Source organism: Phycodurus eques, chromosome 3, assembly GCF_024500275.1.
Source record: "Phycodurus eques isolate BA_2022a chromosome 3, UOR_Pequ_1.1, whole genome shotgun sequence".
Classification (NCBI taxonomy): domain Eukaryota; kingdom Metazoa; phylum Chordata; class Actinopteri; order Syngnathiformes; family Syngnathidae; genus Phycodurus; species Phycodurus eques.
The window spans coordinates 26750100-26773107 of NC_084527.1; the positions used below are offsets into that span (position 1 = coordinate 26750100).

A 23008-nucleotide genomic window follows, 5' to 3' on the forward strand; every position below is an offset into this window, starting at 1 on the left:
TAACTTGTTTCAGTTGATTTGAAATAAAACTTTAATGACAGATATATGGTAAACTTGCAACATTCACGTACACATTCTAATATAAAATAAAATCATGAGCAAACATCGCATCAGCATTTCTTTTGCACCAACTGACTTAAAACAAAGCATATTTGACTGTTTGGAGGTATTTTGCATCCACATACACAGAAATATGGGGAAAGTGGAATGTTTTAGTGCCTTCGGTGTATTTACGAGTCTTCAAGCTGCAACTACAAGCATATTTTATAGCCACCTTTGTTTTTGCAAGACAGTATAATTTTTTCCCAGCTTTCATCTTCTTTGTTGTATTCCTGCTATTATAACATCTATAGTAGATTAACAATAAACAGCTTTCAGAGCACAATCAGTAGCCATCAGTATAAATTTGTACATGTAATGCACACATGCTCTCATGTCCATCTGCACTATTGATGTGATGTTTAGAACTAAACCATTACAAGATACTGTACTATGATCAATCAAGTGCTTTTCTAGCAATACTAAGGGACCAATTGAGTAGTAAATACAAGTGATATATGCAATATGGAAAATGAAAATCATAGCCTGTTTCTTCTACAGTAAAGTTGGTTTGAAGAAAGGTAGGTGAGAAAAATACATGAGCAATACAAAGCGTGTGTGATGAGTGACAGTAGTCGGTTGGAGCTGACCCAGTGTTTTCTTTTAAACCAAAGAGTAAACGTCTGACCAGAGTCAATAAAATCTGTCAATACAAAGTTTGCAAATGGCTTTTACCGACTGTGTTTGAATATAACTGCAGTGAATGCCACACATCTGTTTTTGCATTGTACACTAAGAAATATTTCACAGCAATATTTCATCAAGGTTTGGTGTTTATTAACTCAAGTTTCTGCTTTTTCCTTTTGCTTCTTGCTCTTTTTCAGGAATGATGGCGGCTTGAACTTCTTCTTCTTCTTGGACGGGGACTTGGATGGCGAACCCTCAGGTGTCCCGCCCTGTGGTTTGGCAGGCAGTGCAGCAGGGCTGGAGATGTCATTGGTTGAAAGAGCCTTCATCCCTTTCTCTATTTCTTCAGCCTGCTTCTCCTCTTCACCTCCATTCTGTATGACCGGGGAGTCCGTATTTGTGTCTTCTGCTCCAAGGATTGCCATAAAATACAAATAAAAAAGGCAACATTTTAGCAGTCAGTCACAAAGTCTTGAGCGTAGTTGAGTGGCAAAGACAAACGGCATACAGTACATCTTATCAGTGCAGATGAGCATGCGCTCTTTGTGAGATTTGTGCGGTTTCTGTACTTACTAGTGAGACAAGACCAAAGCACCAGAGGTGTGCCCTATGAATCATTTGCGGAGTAACACAGAAAAGGACAGACAGACACAGAGGGACACAGGTACAGGAGATACATTGGGTACAGGGACAGATGGATCTGTATCAACACTGATAAGATAGCAAAACATTTTGACTTAAGACACAGGTAAACCTGTAAACCATCAATGGCTTCAGATGCCATTTGTTTTTATGTTTATGGCTCGCCAAAATGTCCTCTTAGAGAAAAGCGGACAACAGCTAAAACGTGACACCCAGTGTTACTCCCCCTTGACTGAAAAGTAAGTGGGAAACCCAAAGACAGCGATGTCACAGCGATCTAGAATGGAAAACACTTGCAATGAAAAATGTTCACAGGAAATACCTGTTGTAAGCATGTGGTCCATGTAAAAGTACAGCGGTGCCTTGAGATAAGAGTGACTCGACTTAGGGGTTTTGAGATGCAAGCCGTTGTTCGGCCGATATTTGGCTTTGACTTGCGAGCAAAACAATTTTGATTTTTGAGTGTTGTATGGTGGCAGTGAACTCAACTCACTTCACAACAAGCAGCAGTTTGGCAGATAAAGAACGTCTTCAAAAGAGACGCCCAGGGGCGTGGCTAAAAGGGAGCCCAGGTACACACTTAGGCTTCCAGCTTGAGTCGCGGCTCCCCCACTATACAAGAACTTGAGCCGCCCAGTCACGTAGTTGGGAGACCGGCATGAGTCCACCATCCCCCCGCTACTGTACATCATTTCTACCGCGACAGCGTGCAGTAAGCAAGCTAACTATGCCTACGCCCTGAAAATGCATGTTCCCTGGATGCCACAATTTACAGAACAATTGTGTGGTTATTTAAATTGTGTTATATATTTTGTTACGCAAAGCATTAGGCAACATTCGTCTCTGTAGTGTGTCAAAGTTACAAGACATGTATGTTCACTTTACAGGAACTTTAAGCAATGAATATTTGAACAAACAGTGGAGCAACACATGTAAACAGACAGTCAATACTCACAGGCATATATTCTTTATCCTTTGCAAAAAATACCTAATATTACTGTCGTTTACCGAGTCAGTTGTGATCTTCTTTGTGTGCGTCTTTATGACTGTATTATGCTTCCCTCAGGTTGCCAAGGCGCGTACACAAGAAGTGGCACCATGTCCATTGAATTGAAGCAAAAACAGTTACATTCTTTACATTCTATTAAATTATGCAATTACTGTTTTTATAAAGCACACTAATATAGAATGCTATTTTTCACATTACAAATATTTTTGTTCGTGGGGGAAAAGATTATTTGAGCTGAAGTGTTTTGAGTTACAAACATAGCCATGGAACAAATTCAACGGTTACCTCAAGGAACCACTACACGGTATATTTTCATTGAAATGTGCTTCATTTGGATCTAGTCTGTATGCATGTATGTATGTATCTTGTCTGACAGTATGCTCTGCTGGGGTTAGTCAACTTTTTGGGTCCAAGCTGTAGCTGCCCCTTGTATACAATACTTTATTAGTATTATATATAATTGGGGAAGAAATGTAGAAAATGTTATGCCTGTGGCCGCTATCACTTCACAAGGTCACCAATATTTGAGATTCAATTATTCATGAATTGTACCACAACAGTATATGGTGTTAAATTTAGAATAGTGGGAATTTACTTGTTTATTGCACGCATGAATCTTTATAGTCAATTCAATGTGAACTGCACATGCTTACATCATATTTTTAGATAGCCTTGTATGTAGGTAGTTAGCTCAAACTCTCCAGAGGTGGTTGGTGACTACTATGAGGGGTAACATGGCCATCAGTGACGATTTGAAGCATGAGAGGGTAAAAGCAGAGTTGATCAGCCTTGTTCATGGAAGACTGCAGCAGGAAGCCGGGTCACATAGCCATTGTGCATGGCATGCAGGGCAAGCAGTGAGTGAAACTCCAAAGCCTCACCTGAGAGGGTGGGGTGGTTGGGAACAGGGCCCTTTGCGGGGGAGGTAGCAGGAGACGTGTCATTTGCCACCTCCTCCTCTACTTAGACAAAGCACAGAGTTACACACTAACAGATTGAGATAATTGCTCAGCTGCCCATAAACTGCAGCTGGGAGGCAAAGAAAAGCAGACAGTGGCAGACTTCCAAGATTGTTGTGTAAAGTAGGGATGAGGCTATCGATATCGAAATAGTCGCAACCATTTAGCATATATTTCCCGTAACAAATATCAATATTATTTGACAAATATGAATTGGGGTGCATGGATCACTTTAAGGTGGGATAGTGGTCAACTGATTAGCACATTCTGCCTCACAGTTCTGAGGATCCGGGTTCAAATCCGGCCTCGCCTGTGTGGCGTTTGCATGTTCTCCCCGTGGCCAAGTGGGTTTTCTCCGGCTACTCCGGTTTCCTCCCACATCCCAAATACATGCATGCTAGGTTAGTTGAAAACAAAATTTGCCGTAGTTCTGAATGTGAGTGCAAATGGTTGTTTGTTTATATGTGCCCTGCGATTAGCAGGCGACCAGTTCAGGGTGTACCCCGCCTCTCGCCCAGAGTCAACTAGGATAGGCTCCAGCACGGCTGCGACACTAGTGAGGCTAAGCGGTATGGAAAATGGATGGATAGATCACTTTTTTTAACCCCGTTTTAGATAGTTTACTTGAATTACTATGTCTAAACACTTGACTATGACAGTTATAAAATCCTTATTATGTTATGTCAATGTGGATAAGCAAAAGGCAAAACCTTTACAGGAAGGATTTAAGTCATCGTGATTTCCACGCAACAAATATGAATTTAAGTTAAAAATTTCTTGCTCAGAGTAGTAAAAGAGATGAGAAAATAAGATGACATTTTCCATCTTTGCATGACCGTTTTATTCATATTTGTTATTTTACCTTTCATTTTATGTAATATCCTATATAATACATTTGGTATAAATGGCCAGTATTTGTCAAGCTATTTGCTAGTAAATTTCATATTTTGACAGAAAAAAAACAATAAGAAATGATAACTACCTGTATTGATAAAATTGTAAGAAAAAGTATCAGTGTTGTATTAAATCCAAAATGTGGGGCATTCCCCATCCCTAGCATACAGACGAAGAAGAGCCATTACTATATACAAAGAACACTGTGTAGATGAATGGCAACAAAGACACTTAAACACAAAACATAGGTTTGATAAAAGACAAAACACCTCACAGCTCCTAGCCAAAGGAAGATGAGTTTTAAACTTAAAAAGTACAGGCCAGTGCATGTTTTCCCTGCGCTTTTGTCCAAAAACTTTGTATGTTTGCAAGTATGCTTGGTTCGTGAGTGTGAATGGTTGTCCATCTCAGTACTACGTGTAAGCCCTCTGACCGATTGACTAAATCAGTCTGGACAGGAAAAACGGCATACAGAGTTCAACCACAAACACACAGAAAAAATATTGCAATGTTTGCAAATATACTTTCTTAGTTATAAACAGTATTATGAGGAAGTTCAGCTCTAAATGACAACTTTAGTTCTAGCTTATCTGAGGACAAATGATATCAAATATGATTACTAATGAATACTTTGATCAAGACTGGCTGAATGAAACCTACCATCGGTTTTAATGTCTTGTTTCTTCTGCACTTCCATGCGATAGTCCTCTAGCTCCTGGTCTGTCAGCTGATTAAAGGGGTTGGGAGTTTCGGGCTCTGGTGGGACTTGGGGTGCACTGACTGGTGACTAATGAATAGAAAAGCCCAAAAATAAATTTAAAAAAAACATCAAAAAACAAAATCACAGCTCTTAAATGGAGTAAGGATTTGCAAGGAAATACAGTACAGTTGTGTTCAAAATAATAGCAGTCCAATGTAACCAACCATATCAATCACCTGTTTGTTGGAAATTATATTAGAAGAAGAATCATCTTTATTGTCATGAACATGCACGCATGCACACAAAATTTGATCTCTGCATTTTACCCATCACAGGGAACACACACACTTGTTAGAGGAGCACACTGGAGCAGGGGGGGAGCTAAGGCGCCCGGGGAGCAGTTCGGGGTATCGGTGTCTTACTCAAGGGCACCACATGGTAAATAATTTACCAGTATGTATAGGAGAGTCCTTGAGAACCAAGAGACCCAACATAACGATGTACATGCTCCTGAGGCTGTGGTTATTAGAGTTTTTTACACAACGTTAAGTAGCGAAAGATGCCGTGCAGTCATTGCTAAGTTAGCGGCCTAAAAAATAATGATAACAAATGAAATAAAAACATACTTTCACATGATGCCCTCTGAACATTTCTGCCTGACCCCTCAAGAATGTATTCCTAGAACTGGCCCTGGCACGGAGAGATAGAGACAGGCAGGAGCAGACCCCAGCCCTTAGCGGTTCTGCTTTTGTTTGTGGTGTTTTTACTTTAGGAGGTGAGAGGTGATGAAGTTCTCGAGTACACAAATAACAGGACCAAAGGGACACTGTGTGGGAATGACTCCCATCTAGCGTTGAAATTGTGTATTGCACCCAAACGAATAGTGCGCACTGGACCGTCAGCTTTTCAAACACATATTGCAACAACGGTAGCCATCATATATCAAAGAACAGCCCTGTTTAACAAAAACGGATGAAAAAAAAAAAGTTAGACTTAGGCTAATTTAGGCAGTGTTGACTTTTGTCAAGGAGAAAGCTGGCAACTTCAGTTTCAAGATGGCAGACTGTCATGGCTCTCCCCTATTGGATCAACACGCTTATGTATAAATGAATCTAAAACTCTTTGCTTACGAGAATGTATGAGATTATTCGCAGAGGTCATAATAAGCCAATGATAACACAAATGCAGACAATGATTTTGGCCAGTAAACAATTGAAAATGTTACACAGCTAATGTGCACATATGAGCTCCTAGCTCATATGTTTGGTTTAGCTAAAGCTCTTCAACATACAGGCTTAAGTACTGGGACATTACAGGTGAATCTCATTATGTCATGTATAAATCACCGCATTAACATGTAAATTGTGCGCTAATTAATTAAAATTGCTAAATTGCATATATTTGCAATTGCCAAAGCATTGCAGGGATAAAGAACGACGAAACCCCATTACCAGAGAACTTAAGTAGTTAGAGAGAACTTCTTCCCCTGACCTGTTTAAATGTGAACATGTTTTTGTTTAGTCAATTAAATTAAGGAGAAATCTACAGAGACACACAGACAGAGGGCAGTTAAACAAATGCCATCTAAATATATATACGTTTTCTTCTTTGATAGTGTAAGAGAGCGTGGATCCATATACTTTAATCTCAAAATGACTAGAACATGAAAACATTTTTTACCTAAAGTCATGTCTTAAAAGGCCTTGGAATCATATTGCTGGTAGGCGCCTCATCTTAAAACAATTTATTCTACTAGTTTGTGGTTGAGGGAAATGTATCAATACTGTACCTCATACAGACAGACAGTCCTCCTTTAAATGTGAAAGGTACACTGAATATAAGTTGATGTCACCATCAATCACCACTGTATGTTCTGGTGTGGAGTGAGAATTGTAGTGGTAATAATGAGAGCAACAAAATAAAAACACAAAGAGTATCAAATGAATGAAAAAAATAGAAGTGCCCTTTTTCTCACTTGAGCCTCTGCACCCCCACCCAAAAAAAAATAATGTCCCTGTTCAGAAGAACAGCGTATTTTGATTAAAACAATAAATGGAAATGGGGAAATGTAAGAAGCCACTATAAAGTACCTTTGTTAAAATAATAATAGTAATAATAAGTACCAAAGAGGTCAAAATTTGTCAAAAATCACATAGGCTGGCCTCAAGAGAAATGGGGAAACATTTCGTGGGTTGATGAAAGCAAGATTGTTCTTTTTGGGTCCTAGGGCTGGTTTGTCAGACCCCAAACACTGAATTCAAACCACAGTACACTCTGTAGATCCATGCCAGGGATCACAGATTAGTTTTCATGTATCAAAATACTAATAAATTATGCTGCCTTAGGCTGAATAGGAAATGCCCTTGAAATGGGTGTTTAAAAAAGACATTGGGCCTCATTTAATAACCGTGCGTATGCACAGATTTGTGCTTAAATCATGCATAAGCAGATTTGACTCAAAAACCTGTGATTTAGCAATACGTTCATACTTGTTTTTGTTTGTACTCTGCGAACAAATTTTGAAAATCCTCAGTCCATGTGTATGAAAAAATCATCCTGGGCTGGAAAACCAATTCACGGGTGCAAGAAGTTAGTCAGTTGCATGCAACACATATGTGAAGCAATTCTCAGAAATAGTGGCTATACAGCTAAATATTAGTTGAGTGAATGAGAGGAATGCAAAATTTACACACACTATTAGGCAAATTTACAGACACTATTCATTTTAAACAATATTATTTCCCATTTTCTCAAAATATTTGTTTTCTTCTTGCTTTGATTTAGAATGTTATGTGCAGTGTTCCAAATGCAGGTAAATATCTATTATCATTATTTTGAACTTTACTCTTGCTTTTAAATGCACTGCTTTTATTTTGAACACGACTGTATGTATGAAGACACTGCGTTTTACCGGAGGAGTATCATCTGTTACCACACTGGCAAGGACTTGAGACTGTGGCCCTGCTGTCTTCATGTCTTGCTGATTCTGCTGTCGGATCTGAGGAGGAAAAATAAAGTATTTTGCACTTGAACACCAGTATGATGTTCACAGTAAGTAAGGTACCTTGTTTCGTGTCTCGATCACTTCTCGAGGGTTAGTAAAAAGAGGCACAAACTGGTTTGGGTTTTCTATCTTGATTGATGTACTACCAGCTTGTGTCACTTCCTCTGTCTTCATCCACTGACAAAGAGAGACAACAGTTCAGTATTACTTACAAAACCCTCAATTATGTTCTCTTCTCTCATTGCTATTTTATGAGATAAGGGCTTCCAAAGTGTACTCCTCTTGAAGGTGCTTATTTGTTCTGCCATTAGAGGGAGGACTCTGCACTGCAGCAAACCCAACTGAGTCTCGGCGTCCTCTGCATTGCAGAGATACAGTGAGGTGAGATGGAGGTGGTAAACAGAGGGAGAACTAACTCCTCCCATTGGCATGAAACAGACATCCAATTTTCTTTTTCCATCAATTGAACCGCCCATGTTTAACAGCACTTAGCCCTGTCCGGTTGTGTGGAAAATGGAGTGTATCCCAGCTGACCGCGAGACCCCGGAGTGATTACATCCCAATCATTGATAAGGAAACCAGCTTGAGCTACAGTAGGTGTATGAAACTATATAAACCTCTATAGTACCAATCACTGCAACTTAGCAAATTTTCCTGTTATCAGAAAATAAAAATAACCCCAGACCTCAGTCACTATGACAACAAAAAGAAATACATTCCGTATTTTTAAAATAATTTTTAGTCTACTAATTTATTGTTATGAAATTACGTTCATATTATCTGACTTCAGGTGAGAGGTGATAACAAAGCATGTTTTTGGGATTGGGACTTCTTGTGGGAGGAAAATGGCGTACCCAGAAAAGATCCCATGTGAGCAGGGGTAGAAATAAACTCTGCCCAGAGATGATGTAACTAACATTTCAAAACCAGATAAAATGAGACTATGAGGCAGACTACAGGCGAGGTGCACCCCCAACCCCAACACCACTTGACTTGTTTACAGTGGTAATGATTGCTTAGTATTGCTAGTGCCACTATTCAGTTGAAGCTGGATATGCATTCTCTGTGACTATTCATTAAGACTGCACTTTCATAATTACATGCAATTATGAATGGCCATGTTTGAGAATCGCGCTGGTCCACATTGGTGAGGTTGTGGTTTCTTAGTATTGTAATTGATGTTTATTGAGAATCAGAGTCGATCAGAGACGACATGTATTCCAGTACCAGCGCATCCTGTCTTTTACGGTCACTGGCCTTTATCTAGTCAAATCAAACACTATTGGAGAGGTGGAACCACAAAACCATGGCGACGACGACAACAATGCGCCGCACCATTGTATTGTGTAGGGGTAAAAAGAGTACAAAATGAGGAAAAACATGGTGGTCGTGACCGGTGCACGGGAGAGGACATTCATTCAAGAATTGTTTGAGGTATGTTCACATACTTTTAATACAATACGGCCCGCAAGCAGTCAACAAAATGTTATGTATCCTAACAAGCTAGTGCTAGCACTAACGGTTGTATGTAAACATGCCAGCATTCTGTCAAATCATGCTCTAAAGCTTCGGTAAACATTGGTTTGGACACATTAATAAATGTTGACAACGGCTTGCAAGTATGTGACAACAGCAAGTACGGGAGGCGATTTGCATAGTTTATGTCTAGCACACGACCATTGGTCCAAGCATGTAATCAGCCAGTTGAGTGCATTCCCCAAACTAATCACATTTCCAGCACTACAGACTTACAGTGGTGCGCGTGTGTCCAGGACTGGCTTGTTCCTGGCTGACTTTCTGGTAGGTATTGGGTGTGTTGAGCCATCGAGTTCTCTCCTGCTGCTGACGCTGGGTGAAAGGGTGCTGCTTGAGACCCAGAGGAACACCGTCATCATCGAACTGGTGAAAGGCTGTGGTGGTTGCAGGAACCTCTATATCCTTTCGTGTTTGTGACCGTGATCGTTCCAGCAGCAACGGGAAACGGTAGGCATAGCCAGTACGGTAACCCTGGAATACACCAAGTGGCAAGGGCTCACTGATAAATATAGACGATTTCTAACTGCTAGAAACATGTTTCTTTTCATCCAATGTGATACATCCATCCATCCATTTTCTACACCGCTTATCCTCACTAGGGTCGCGGTTATGCTGGAGCCTATCACAGCTAACTGCGGGCAGGACGCGGGGTACACCCTGAACTGGTTGCCAGCCAATCGCAGGGCACACATAAACAAACAATCATTCGCACTCACAGTTAGGGGAAATTTAGAGACTTCAATTAACTATTACTAACTTAATTACGATACATGTTTTTGGGACGTGGGAGAAAACTGGAGTACCTGGAGACAACCCACGCAGGCACGGGGAGAACATGCAAGCTCCACACAGACGAGGCCGGATTTAAACCCTGGTGTGTGTGTGTGTGTGTGTGTGTGTGTGTGTGTGTGTGTATATATATATATATGTATATGTATATATATATATATATATATATATATATATATATATATATGTGTGTGTATATATATGTGTGTATATATGTATATATATGTGTATATATGTATATATATGTGTGTGTATATATGTGTGTATATATGTATATATATGTGTATATATGTATATATATGTATATATATATATATGTATATATATATATATATATGTATATATGTATATATATGTATATATATATATATGTATATATATATATATATGTATATATGTATATATATGTATATATATATATATGTCCGAGACCCAAAAGTGGGTCGCGGACAGGTAGTAAAAAAACTGCATGCATTCCTATTCTCATTTTTCCACGACAGTACAGAGGTCTACCAAGTTCCCACTCGGAACACAGTAGGAAAGCGACAAAAATGTTACTTCCTTGTTCTCTAGCCACTAGGTTACTATACAGGTTAGTTACTTAGAAATACTATACATGTCTGTTCAGAAGCTATTTTCAAACCAAAATTCTTTATTGTTCTTAACCTCTTTGAAGGTGGGTCACGACTTGGCAACAACAGGAAAATGGGGGTCCCAGTGTGACAACAGTTGAGAACCACTGCTCTAAATTGTCCTTTGGTGCGAATTTGAGTGTGAATGATTGATTTTCTATACATGACCTGCAACTGGCTGGCAGCCAGTTCAGTCCAGCACACACGCGATACTACGCTCAGTGTTCTGACTGCAAAAACAATTTCATTAATTGCAAAGTAAAATATATCGACTGATTATTATTATTTTTTTTTAACTCACTCACCAAATTATCTAAAGTTCTCATGAGGGCTTCAAACTCATGTTCTCCAATGCGGCTCTTTTGCATTGGGCCAAAGGTAGATCCAGCCCAGCCCACAGTGCCGGCATGATTGGGTTTATAGGTGGTCCGGTCAAGTAAAATCAGGTTTTGTTCACCGCCAGCACTGCACAATGCTGATACCTGGCACATACAGTAAATTGAATAATCAAATTAAGTAATTTTAAAATGCTGCCATGTTTTAGATTCCATCAAAATGTGTACATTTGAATAACATACAGTATTTGTGTGCGTGCGTGTGTGTGTACCTGGATTTGAGAGGCAGCTTGAATGTGGTAGATTGCGTAGAAGGCCTCCTCCACAGACTCCCCTAGGGCGACTATGCCATGATTTCTAAGCACCAGTACCTTCACATAATTGAAATCCACAATAAGGTTGCATCAAAACAGTTGAGGAATTAGATGTCCGTCCACATGCAATAAGAGGGCATTCTTAAAAGCTCTCATATTGGAGAAGTGGTACATTCACTAATGAGGTATTCATTCTTTGCACCCATGAGGAAAGCACAAGATCACTGCTGAATAAAACACTATATAGTAGGGGTGACCAGTCTTTTGTAGTCGACTAACCTTACAAGTGGGCCCAAGGCTCTTCTGAAGCTCCACACGGTCTTCCTCTGCCTCCATTACGCCGTTGTATTCATAATAGGCCACATCACCAACAAGCAGGGCTTCATGGGACAATGGCAGCAGGCCACATTTCATAGCTGACACCTAAAGACAGAAATTGTTGGAGAATGATCATAATGTTTGATGTCAGACAAATATATAGTGTTGTCAGACAAATCACTATACACTATACATATTATATTATATTGTATTGTATTATATTATATATAAAGTCAATACAATACACCAATACACCGTCAATACAATACAATACAATACAATATATTATATATAAAGTCGGCGGCCGACTGGTTAGAGCGTCAGCCTCACAGCTCTGAGGAGCGGGGTTCAATCCCCGGCCCCGCCTGTGTGGAGTTTGCATGTTCTCCCCGTACCTGCGTGGGTTTTCTCCGGGCACTCCGGTTTCCTCCCACATCCCAAAAACATGCAATAATTGGGGACTCTAAATTGCCCGTAGGTGTGAATGTGAGTGCGAATGTTGTTTGTTTTTATGTGCCCTGCGATTGGCTGGCAACCAGTTCAGGGTGTACCCCGCCTCCTGCCCGATGACAGCTGGGATAGGCTCCAGCACGCCCGCGACCCTAGTGAGGAGAAGCGGCTCAGAAAATGGATGGATGGATATATAAAGTCACTATACTGATTTGCTACATGTATTTTCAACATCATTAAACATGATATTGGACTAAACGGTGCCAGGAGGGATGTCATATTTGATTTAAAACAAGTACAGGAAGTCAACAATTCCCTAATGACATCCCAGGACGACTTACTGCCGCTGTGGCTGGTGTGTGGAGGTGAAGTAGGCAGCGAGCATCCGGTCGGGCTGAATAGATGGCTGAGTGCAGGGTAAACTTCTCTGTGTCCACACCAAGGTTAGTACTGCCCTTCTCCACCATTTCACCCAATATATTCACCTTTACCTGAAAATCACCATTAGTATGCACTTACGTATGTGACAATATCCACTCTGTGAAACAACCATATTTGATACCTGAACGGGGGCATATTAAAGAAAATTGACTTTTTATTTGCTTGTATACAAAGCAAATAAAAATATATAGATGTATAGGTGGGTCTCTGGCGTGCCTCCCCATCCATCAAGTGTGAAATTACATACAGTACTAAGCAATTCTTGTTAGCTGCCTGCTTCTGAAAATGTAAGTGAATTGCAATTAATATTGCCAAATTCAGTTAATTTACACAATACCGCACGCACACACATATTAACAACGATAATCCAACACAAGACTTGACAGCTAGGCTGAGCAAAGATCCAGCATTTTCAAGCAACGCCGGATTCTGGCTGCCAAACTACATAGAAGCACAATCATGTCAAACCCAAAAGCTGAGCAGCACTGGAGTGTTAGCTCAGATAAGCGTTGGCTAATCATATTATCAGCCTTAGCTTCTGATCATTGCCCCATTCGAATGTTCAGTAAAGCTGTTGACGTGGGGGTAGATAGTATTTGGGTTTGGCGATGTGCCTCATTCTGGTCAAAGGAGACTCATCTCTCTCATCGACTAACAGTTAAGAGTTGGATGAAGGGAGCTATGGTGTATTTTGATTGGAGATTTTGCCTGGTTATTTATGATTGTATTATTATTTTGTTATATCTGTATATGTTTTGTTTTATGTACAGTTTGTGTACATCATACATTTCTTTTTTTGTATGTGTATGACACTCTTCTGTCTGCAGCCAGGTTGGCATTACAAAAGAGATTTTGTTCTCAATGCCTTGCTTTTCCTCTGTGCTTGACCCCCTGGGTATAAATCAAGCCAGCCCCAAAAATGAAAAACATTACCACCCATGTTGTTGTGGCTGACACCAATAGTCCTAGTGGGGTGCCAACTATGGCCTCTCTGACAAAACCAATGGCTCCAAGCTGCCCATCCCCCACTAAAATTGGTCGAGAACCACCACTGGATAGGACCCTCCCCCATGAAAACAAGTTAATTTGAGACTAGATAAATAGGGTGAAAAGTGTCAGATAATTCTTGATCTTTGGGGATATTTTGATGAAAGAATGTTATTGAAACACCTGGTAACTACTTTTAATTTGGCATGTCTGCTTTAAACTTGAACCATACATTTTTTTCCTGTCCCATGCTTCAGAAAAGAAAGGAAACAAAGCATGAGTTGAAATTTAATATAATGAAAGGACAGTATATATTTGTGATCTAGAATTAATAAGAGCAATTATTCAAAAGTCATTGAAAATGATCTAAATAAATGGAGTCTTGTAGCATTTTTTTTTTTTTTTTTTTTAAATTTCAAAGTATTTCAATGAGTGCCCTTTAAAGGGTCGAACAACTAAATAGATATTTGTAATGTATTCTATGAAGAATGCATGGGTCTTGAAATACTACTAACCAGGCTTGATCCAGTAACCTCGCTGTAGGTCAGTCCATCTGGTAGCACCAAGAAGTGTTCCTGTTCTTTGCTTAGGCGCAACTGTAATAAAAAAAGACAAACACATATCACAAATGATATCAATGAAATTGGAGTCATAACAAACCACTGCAAACAGCAGTGTTTAAACTTAATTACAAAAACAAACAAACAGTAAGACAGGTGTGACTGATCTGGGCCCAGCCATAGAGGTCAAAAAGACGATGGACACTGGCAATCTTGCAGCGCATCAGTCGTTCCCCTTTCACCATGCTGCCAGGATCGCAGCCTTGGAGGTCATTAATGGGCGTTACCATCATCATGTCTGTAAGATGGACAAACACAAAAATTCTGACAATGAGATAGTGTCGGACACAAAGCTACGTCAGGAAATATTGTGACTTTAGGTCAAAATCTGTACCCCATCCCCCCCCCACCCAAAAAAAAAAACCTTCACAAATGTGTCCTCTACAGAATAAGCCACTTTTCTTCAATAATTATGGATTAGATAAAGAATACAAAAATAGAAGAATGGGACTGGCACTGATAAACACTGGCTGGTTATTACCTAAAGCTATTTGAGCAAAACGTGTATGCACTCTGACAAGAACGAGCATTCAGATTGTTAACAGCAACCTCTTTATGTAAAGTCATCAAAAATAAAGTAGCAACATGACAAGCGTCCGCCATCTTTGTGGAATTTTCTAAAAACAACAACAACAACATGGAATGAGAACTTCAAACGCCTGTAAAATCCTTCATAAGAAATAAATTCATGAAAGAACAATTGATGACTAAAGTACATGACCTATTCTATTGTTCACACTGCTCTTGTAATTAATAATTTTAAATGTGGGTAATTTGAGTCGGTTTTTTTTAGGGCGAGTAGCGACACAAATGTCACAGTAATTTTTAAGGGGTCAGCTATGAGAACACTTTGGAATTTCAGCCGGTATGAGCTGAAATTAACGGTGGATATTTCTCACTGAAACTTGTCAGCTAATGAGGGGAGGGGTTCATCGAGTAGCAAAGCAAAGCAAATTTATTTATATACCGCATTTCATACACAAGGTAACTCAATGTGCATTACAGGATTAAAATCATTTAAAAACAAACAAAACAACATCTTATAAACATTTAACACAAAGAGAAAAAAATGAGAGTATAATTAAAACAGTGTGCAGTGCAAGAAAGATCATTTAAAAGTGGAAATGCGCTAAAAAGCATGAGAAAAAAAAAAAAAAAAAAAAAAAAAAGTTTAACCTTGACTTAAAAACATTCACACTTGGGGCTGACGTCACTTGTGTTGGCAACTTTTTTTTTTCCCCTTAAATTATTGCCGTGATTTATTTTCTGTACCTCCGTCATGTTTATTTGTCTCTTCCACTAACAAAGCACTAAATCATCTTTTAAATACAGAAAATAACATACGCAGTCACATGCACCCCTTTTCCTCGCAGTCCCTAATGAAATGACCAGCGACCAGCTTGCTACTTGAAGTACCAAGAAAGATGGACAAAAACAAGAGAATGAACCAAGATTTGCAGCAAAATAATCAATAAATGTGAATATTTTCCCAAAAGTAGTTGAAATTATGTGCACCCAAAAAATGGTAACAAAAAAAATAATAATAATGTTTTAATTGTCTTTATTCATAGGATATAAGGCCATGGATATACTGGTCCGGCCCACTTGAGATCAAATTCGGGTGCATGTGGCCAGCGAACTAAAATGAGTTAGACACCCCTGATTTATAATGACTATTTCCCAAGATATTGTTGTCAAGGTTACAAAGGACAGGACTAGCTAATTCTACTGGATGCAAGGCATCCAGTAGAATTAACTGTGTAGCACCAAACTTCATAGTTGCATCAGCCAAATCCATCCAGTCGTTCCTGAGAAAGCGTTACTAGTGATGAAATCACATAATTCTATTACAAAGCTGCTGTTACCATGGAAACCAAAGCTGACATTTTCAGATGTTCTATATTTTTAAAAGTACATTATCTGTTCATATATTATGACCACATTTGAATAGCTTAGCTTCATTTTTTTCCTTTTGCAATAAATACAGACCATCCATTTTAAAAAGGATGGCATTTTGACAAACGTTTTGTCAATTTGTGCTAATTAGGGCTTTAAAATTATAAACTTGATAAGAAACAAGTTAAAAATCAAATTTAGCATGGCCACACATGCAATCGGTACAAGTTGAAAAATAATGAAGCTATACTGTTTTACTCTAATTTGAAGGCATTTTTTGACCAGATTTTCTCCAGGCAACATCACACAAAAGTGCACCATGTAGAATGGATGGTGGATCTGTAGGCCTTTTCTGCTGGAACAGTTTTGCTGTGCAGCAGGGGAGTTTGAAATACTCCCTCTGCTTATTTTTTAATTATTCTGATTGTTTATTGAAAATGCAGCTGGACAGAAAAAGGGGTTTTGGGGACTGAACGGACAAGCGGAGCAGGGGTGCGAACCACAGCAGAACAATAGTTAGTCTAGATATTTGACCACAAGTAGCGTTACAACAGTCACATTGTGTTCTTATTTGCGGATGGGAGGGTGAGACCTGGTGAGGTCATGCAACAACTAACCAATAGAACAAGATGAGAGAGGACAGAATAGAGCAGGACAGGATAGGGCTGGACAGGACAGGATGTGGGAAATGAGCAAGGCAGTCCTACTAATGAGTGGTGCGGTGGGATGCTTTTCATAGTGTCTAAACGCCTGTAAGAGCCTGTGAGTTGGTATCTTAATAAAATGTGTGTTATTTTTAGTGGTCCCAGCATATAAACGTCTATAGCGTGTCAATGGAACTTACTGTATGAGAGAACAGATCATTTAGAGTTGAGTATTGAGTACCTGCTATTAAATGGTTCAAAATCAATCCACCCCTATTAGGTGGTTCTGTCTTTGGCTGTTGTTGGTAGGTAATAGGGCAAAACAATTGATCCAGGACATCAACAATTGGGCCAATTTTAGTGTAGGCTCTATGCACTTCATCATTTAAACATACTAGATGGGGAGACTGGTAGGGTTGCAGGTGAGCCATGCAAGGCCATGTAGTCAGCCAATTGCCTGAGTGCCCAGAGGTTTGATGAGCTGCCACCCTTCTTCATCTGTTCCTGGATTAGAGCATCCAGCTCCTCCTTGAATGACTGCGCACACACACACACACACACACACACACACACACACAAAACATGTTCATAGGGGAAGAAAAAAAATTTTTTTACTCAATTACATGTACGACTTCAAAATGCCTTACAATTACAAATGAAGCAACATCAGTTTGAAAACAATCTTGATCTGCAGTTTTACTTCAGAATTTTGAGAATTGTGTAGCATGTAGTCATTCTACATGCACACCGTATACAGTGCTCACTGAGAATATAATAGTGCAGCATCAGCAAAAAAAAAAGTGATATTTGAGAACAAATAGATTCTCTGACAGAGTTATGACCTCATCATTTTATCCCTCTGTTGACAAGCCCAGAAGGGTCAAGGCTCTAGCGTGCTAGAGAGCTAGTGTTGGTGAAGCCAAGTTTTCCGACGGCTCGCATGTAGCTTTCCAATTACAGAAAGTTGAAGGGCATAAATTGAATTACTTCCAAAGCCTAATGCCACAGCGACGATGTGGGACCATTTTGGATTCAAGGCATTCACACCTCCGGGCAATTTAGAGTCCCCAATTAATGCATGTTTTTGGGATGTGGGAGGAAACCGGAGTGCCCGGAGAAAACCCACCCAGGCACGGGGAGAACGTGCAAACTCCACACAGGCGGGGCAGGGATTTGAACGCCGGTCCCCAGAACTGTGAGGCAGATGTGCTAACCAGTTAACTACCGTGCCAGCTATTTATCTAGTATCCAAGATATTTTATTGTTCTACATTTCAATGCCAAGGTTTAATATTCTTGAGAATGAAAGTTATTTGCTCTTAAAAAGGATGTACTTTAATTATTATGCTCTAATATCATTGTATCCATGTCATTAAAAAAAAACATCAAGGATACTATCATTTATTGTGATAGATTTATGGTGTCTGGGATTAATATATCCATCCTAAAAAAGTTTTATCATAACATGCGTAGGTGAGTGGCCTAGGCCCATCAGATTTCGAGTAGAAATAGCAACAGATGATAAGATGAAAAGAACTAATGACATCTTTGTGAAGAATGTTAAAGCCTAATTCGTTCAAAGGTCATAACCAAGCTCTGACATGGAGCAAGGATGTGGTCGAAAATTTGGCTGTGCCTAACTTTGGTGCTGGTGTACCCAAGAAATGGGCGCACCACCGCAACTAAAGCAAAAAGGAGCCCTGAGGGTTCATGCTTATATGTTTTTATGCTGTATATGTGTAGAGCAGACTGATCTCACCGGACTCTGAAGAAGGCTGGAAATGTGTTTCTTAAACTGTGGTCCTGAGCCAGGTGTTGAATGCTGAGGAGACTGGAGGACCTCAGGGACCCCATTACTCGGGCTCCGCTGCACTGGGGTTTCCATTGGGGACGGAGACTTGCTCATCTTCCACAGTCGGTGTCAAAACCACGTCTTGGTTGAGTACAACTGTCGAACATATACAGTAATCAGAAACGATGACATTCATACAGTACGCACGAGACTACAGGTGTTCAATACATCTGTCCAATACCTGAGTTGCAGTCTATCCCAGCTGATTCGGATGAATGGTGTGGCACACCCTAAACTGATACCTGTCAAGCATTCACCCATGCAGGCAATTTACAGTGTTTATTTGATCTATCATACTGTACAAGGTTTTGAACTGTGGCAGGAAGCCGGAGTACCCTGAGAGATTGTTAGATATATTGTAGAAGTTATCATTTATTTGCTTAGCTTGCATTAGTATTATGGACAATGTTTAGAAAGAAAGATGTCTCGCCTTCAAGAAGATGACTCAGCAGGAATCATCTGAGAGAAGGACGTGGCCGGGACGTGGCAGGTGCCATGTTTTCACCTTGAAACCCTACCCTTAGTGTGTTGTGTCTTGTAGCTTAGTACGTTATGTCTTGTAAACTTAGAAACCTCCCTATTTTCAAATAAATGCAGGAGCGACGGGAGAGATTGTTTAGAGCGTGTTGAGAGGCTGTAACCTGAACAATCTCACATGCGCCCTCCTCATGAGTAAAATGACCAACGTCTTCATTCCTTTTGTGTTTATTCATTATAATGTTTGGTGAGATAAATCCAACAGAGATGAAAACTGCACACAGATCTGAAAGAGTGACATAAGCGTGGAGGGAAGAAATGAGGAGCTTCAGTTGGTTCTGATCTGCACAGCTAAGGGAGGGAGTGCTGAGAGCTTATACTCCGACTGTAGTAGCCCTGTGGGTTATGGTTAAGACCTAATCTGACACACAAAAAGTGTTTACATTTGACACCATTTACATTTGACCTCACTTTTGACTTTAAGTGAGCTTTTTATCCCGTACATTAAGGTTCAATTCTTATTAATAAAGTCATTTGTGTTACCTTTCAAAAGCTATCTATCCTACCAAAAGGAGACCGTATAGCACTGGCGGAAGGGAACATTCAGCACAGGTGGTATTAGCTCACAGGCAAGACAGCAACTTGGTAATAGTAAAAAGAAACAGGTGTTACCTAAATGATCTTTAGAAAAGAGCCGAGGCCTCTTACTATTTACTTACACACTCTCACACATGCATGCGCGCACACACACACACACAGACACAATGCTGCAGGGAGCAGATAGGGCCCACATTCACCCCACACCCACCCACACTGACTTATTTACAGTACTTGCATCACGTAGATACAATATTGGTCGCATTGCAGCAGTAACAGTCAAACATGTTGGTAGGGGCACTGGTTTTAAGTGACGAAGAGCATACTACATAACCATATAAAATTGTCTTGACATGGATCTACTAATAACACGCAATTGTAGGTCAATTAGAGTAAGTTTCCCAGAAATCCATTATGGTGCGCATGCATGTGATATATTGGACTGTAGAGTAAATGTGCCTACTTACAGTGGCTTTGGGAGCACAAACATCCATTGTAATAATTACCTTTATTGATTTTACTTGGCTCCACTTTCATTAGGCTAGAACCACAATGGACATCCTTATCGTTAACTGAACACTGTATTGTGTTTCCCACATTGTAGGCTACTTAAAATAATAACTCAGTCATCATAGCAGGCGAAACTCATTCATTCATTCATTTTCCATACCGCTTCTCCTCACTAGGGTCGCGGGCATGCTGGAGCCTATCCCAGCTATCTTCAGGCGAGAGGTGGGGTACACCCTGAACTGGTCGCCAGCCAATCACAAGGCACATATAAACAAACAACCATTCGCACTCACATTCATACCTACGGGCAATTCAGAGTCCTCAATTAACCTACCGCTACGGCAAATTTCGTTTTCAACTAACCTAGCATGCATGTTTTGGGGGTGTGGGAGGAAACCGGAGTACCCAGAGAAAAGGCACGGGGAAAACATGCAACCTCCACACAGACGAGGCTGGATTTGAACTCTGGTCCACAGAACTGTGAGGCAGATGCGCTAACCAGTCGTCCACCATGCCGCCTAGCAGGGGAAACTGAGCAAGAAAATTTTAAAAATCTTGTTTTATTACACTGTCTGGGGGAAAAAACATTTAGATCTGGATTGATAAGAGTAATAAACCCCACTTGATCAGTCTGCATAAAAAAATTAATTATGAAGCTATAAAACCTACCATATTTTACAGTGCACCTATGTTGGAATTTGTTTCCAGTCATACAGGTGTGAGGTCAGAGGTCACCGATGTCAAACAAAAAGGCCTAGCTCACAATCGCTGATCTTGTTCATCCCATTGATGGTTTATGGGGTTGAGGTCATGGCTCTGTGGGGGCCAGTCAGGGTTCTCCCCCACCAAATTCATCCAACCATACTTTTGCTGTTCATATTTTGTGCGTTGGTGCATGGTCATTCTGAAACAGGAAACGGGCCTTCACTAGCAGCGGGGTAATATGGTAAAATGGTAGGGCAAACAGCGGCACGGTTAGTACATCTGCCTCACAGCTCTGAGGACCCGGGTTCAAATTTGTGTCAACTTGCATGATTCTTGCTCAAAGCTGTCCCACATTTTCACATCGCATTATGTAATAAAGTTGAGATACTGTTACAAAAACCTTTTTCACAATAACTAGAACAATAATTCAACAAACTAATATCCTTTACTTCTGATTTGAAAACCAGGTCTCCATGATTTTGTTGTGTCTATATATATATATATATATATATATATATATATATATATATAAAAAATACTATGATCAGGTGATGGAACATTTATACGCTTTCACGGTCATAATGGCCCTCTGAGGGAAACCGTACCAACAATGTGGCGCACGAGAAAAGTGAGTTTGACACCCCTGCTGTCGGCTTAATTATTATTACATTACTCATGAAGGAAACTGCGAGCGACATCCTAGACAGACTTCATCCATCTTCCGTGCCGCTTATCATCATTAGGTCGTCTGTGTGCTGGAGGCTATCCGTATATACTGCACATACAATCTTACAGCCGCTGGTTCGAGAGTTAACACAGTATTTATCAACGATGTTCCAATGTGTGTGTGTGTGTGTGTGTGGGGGGGGGGGGGGGACGACGACGACGACGAGATTTACAAAACACCTTTCATACGCAAACATTCCCTTGAGGCCGCACGTTGCATCGCTGCCTAGCGACACTCGCGCGACGCAGCATCAGCATCAGCAGAGCCCATGACGCACTAATGGACTCCCGCAATATGTGGAGGCCGACAGCCACGACACAGTACTTGTACCCGAGACGGCCAGTTAAAAACAACCATCAGGTTGTTCGCCTTGTGTTGTCAGGGGGGGCAATCATAAAGCTGACAAATACAGGACAAGCACGAGCATGCGAATGGGTCGGACGACATATTTAGAGTCGAAATATGATTGTAAGGATACAGCTAAACAACATCGGGCCTGCAGCCAATAGAATATTTGATGTGAGCGACAAAATAAGGCACTATGCAGCAAAAAAAAAGAAGCTTAGACTGCTTTTCTAAAAGGTGTGTTTCGCATTTTTGGTTCAGCTTCTATCAGCAGCGAAACGCACACATGCCGCCTCATGCAGGCGTCGGGGTGCATAGGCAGTACAACGCCCGACAACACAGATATTGAAGGCTAGAAAATGATTCGAAGGTAGTGGACTGACCTCAGCGCCTCCCCGGAACGTACCCGCAATGTGGCCGCACAACAACCGCGGCCGTGCCGCCGCCGTCAAAGCAGGCAGATTCGTTGAGCTGCAAATGTGTTTTGAGACAGCCACGTTCCTTTGTCAGAGTGTATGATGGCAAGTCAGCGGACCATGATGCTTTTCATTGCCGGCTCCCTTCTGGACCAGCCCACTGCCACGCCTGTTCAGTCTGACATTGTCACACGCGCGGCGACACCCACTTTCAGAATATGCAGGTTTTACTATGCCCGTGAAGCCTACTTGGATGTCCAGCGTCATGTATAAAAAGGTTGCGCAAATTCACTACATTACGGCCCGATTAAGTGGAAACGTGTCAGTCAGACGCCACCTTCTGTTGGGGTGAAGAACTTTCAAGTTATCATATAGTGGATACGATGCAAAGTTGATTTGAAAATTAATCCGAAAAAATATATATATATTTTTTAAGTCAGTATATCAACATTTTAATGGTTATTTTAACGTCTTTGTCGTTTTG

At 40.5% G+C, this 23008-nt stretch overlaps 1 protein-coding gene across 5 annotated transcripts; it reads right to left on the minus strand.

Annotated features, from left to right (window-relative positions):
- add2 (adducin 2 (beta)) lies at window positions 1–22810 on the minus strand. Of its 5 annotated transcripts, XM_061672936.1 has the most exons (16): window positions 22492–22810; window positions 18655–18843; window positions 17292–17433; window positions 14443–14594; window positions 14252–14332; window positions 12650–12799; window positions 11820–11963; window positions 11499–11597; window positions 11197–11373; window positions 9687–9941; window positions 7995–8111; window positions 7842–7928; window positions 4891–5017; window positions 3259–3336; window positions 1300–1333; window positions 1050–1132 (listed from the first exon to the last, which is right to left on the minus strand). In XM_061672936.1, coding segments are annotated over exons 2-16 (1791 nt in total). In that variant the 5' UTR covers window positions 18802–18843; window positions 22492–22810; the 3' UTR covers window positions 1050–1131. The 5 variants fall into 5 exon arrangements, with proteins under 5 accessions (XP_061528917.1, XP_061528916.1, XP_061528919.1 ...); XM_061672933.1 differs by lacking the exon at window positions 1300–1333 and having other exon boundaries at window positions 1–1132; window positions 22515–22810; XM_061672932.1 differs by lacking the exon at window positions 1300–1333 and having other exon boundaries at window positions 1–1132.
- Between the last annotated feature and the right edge of the window lie 198 nt (window positions 22811–23008).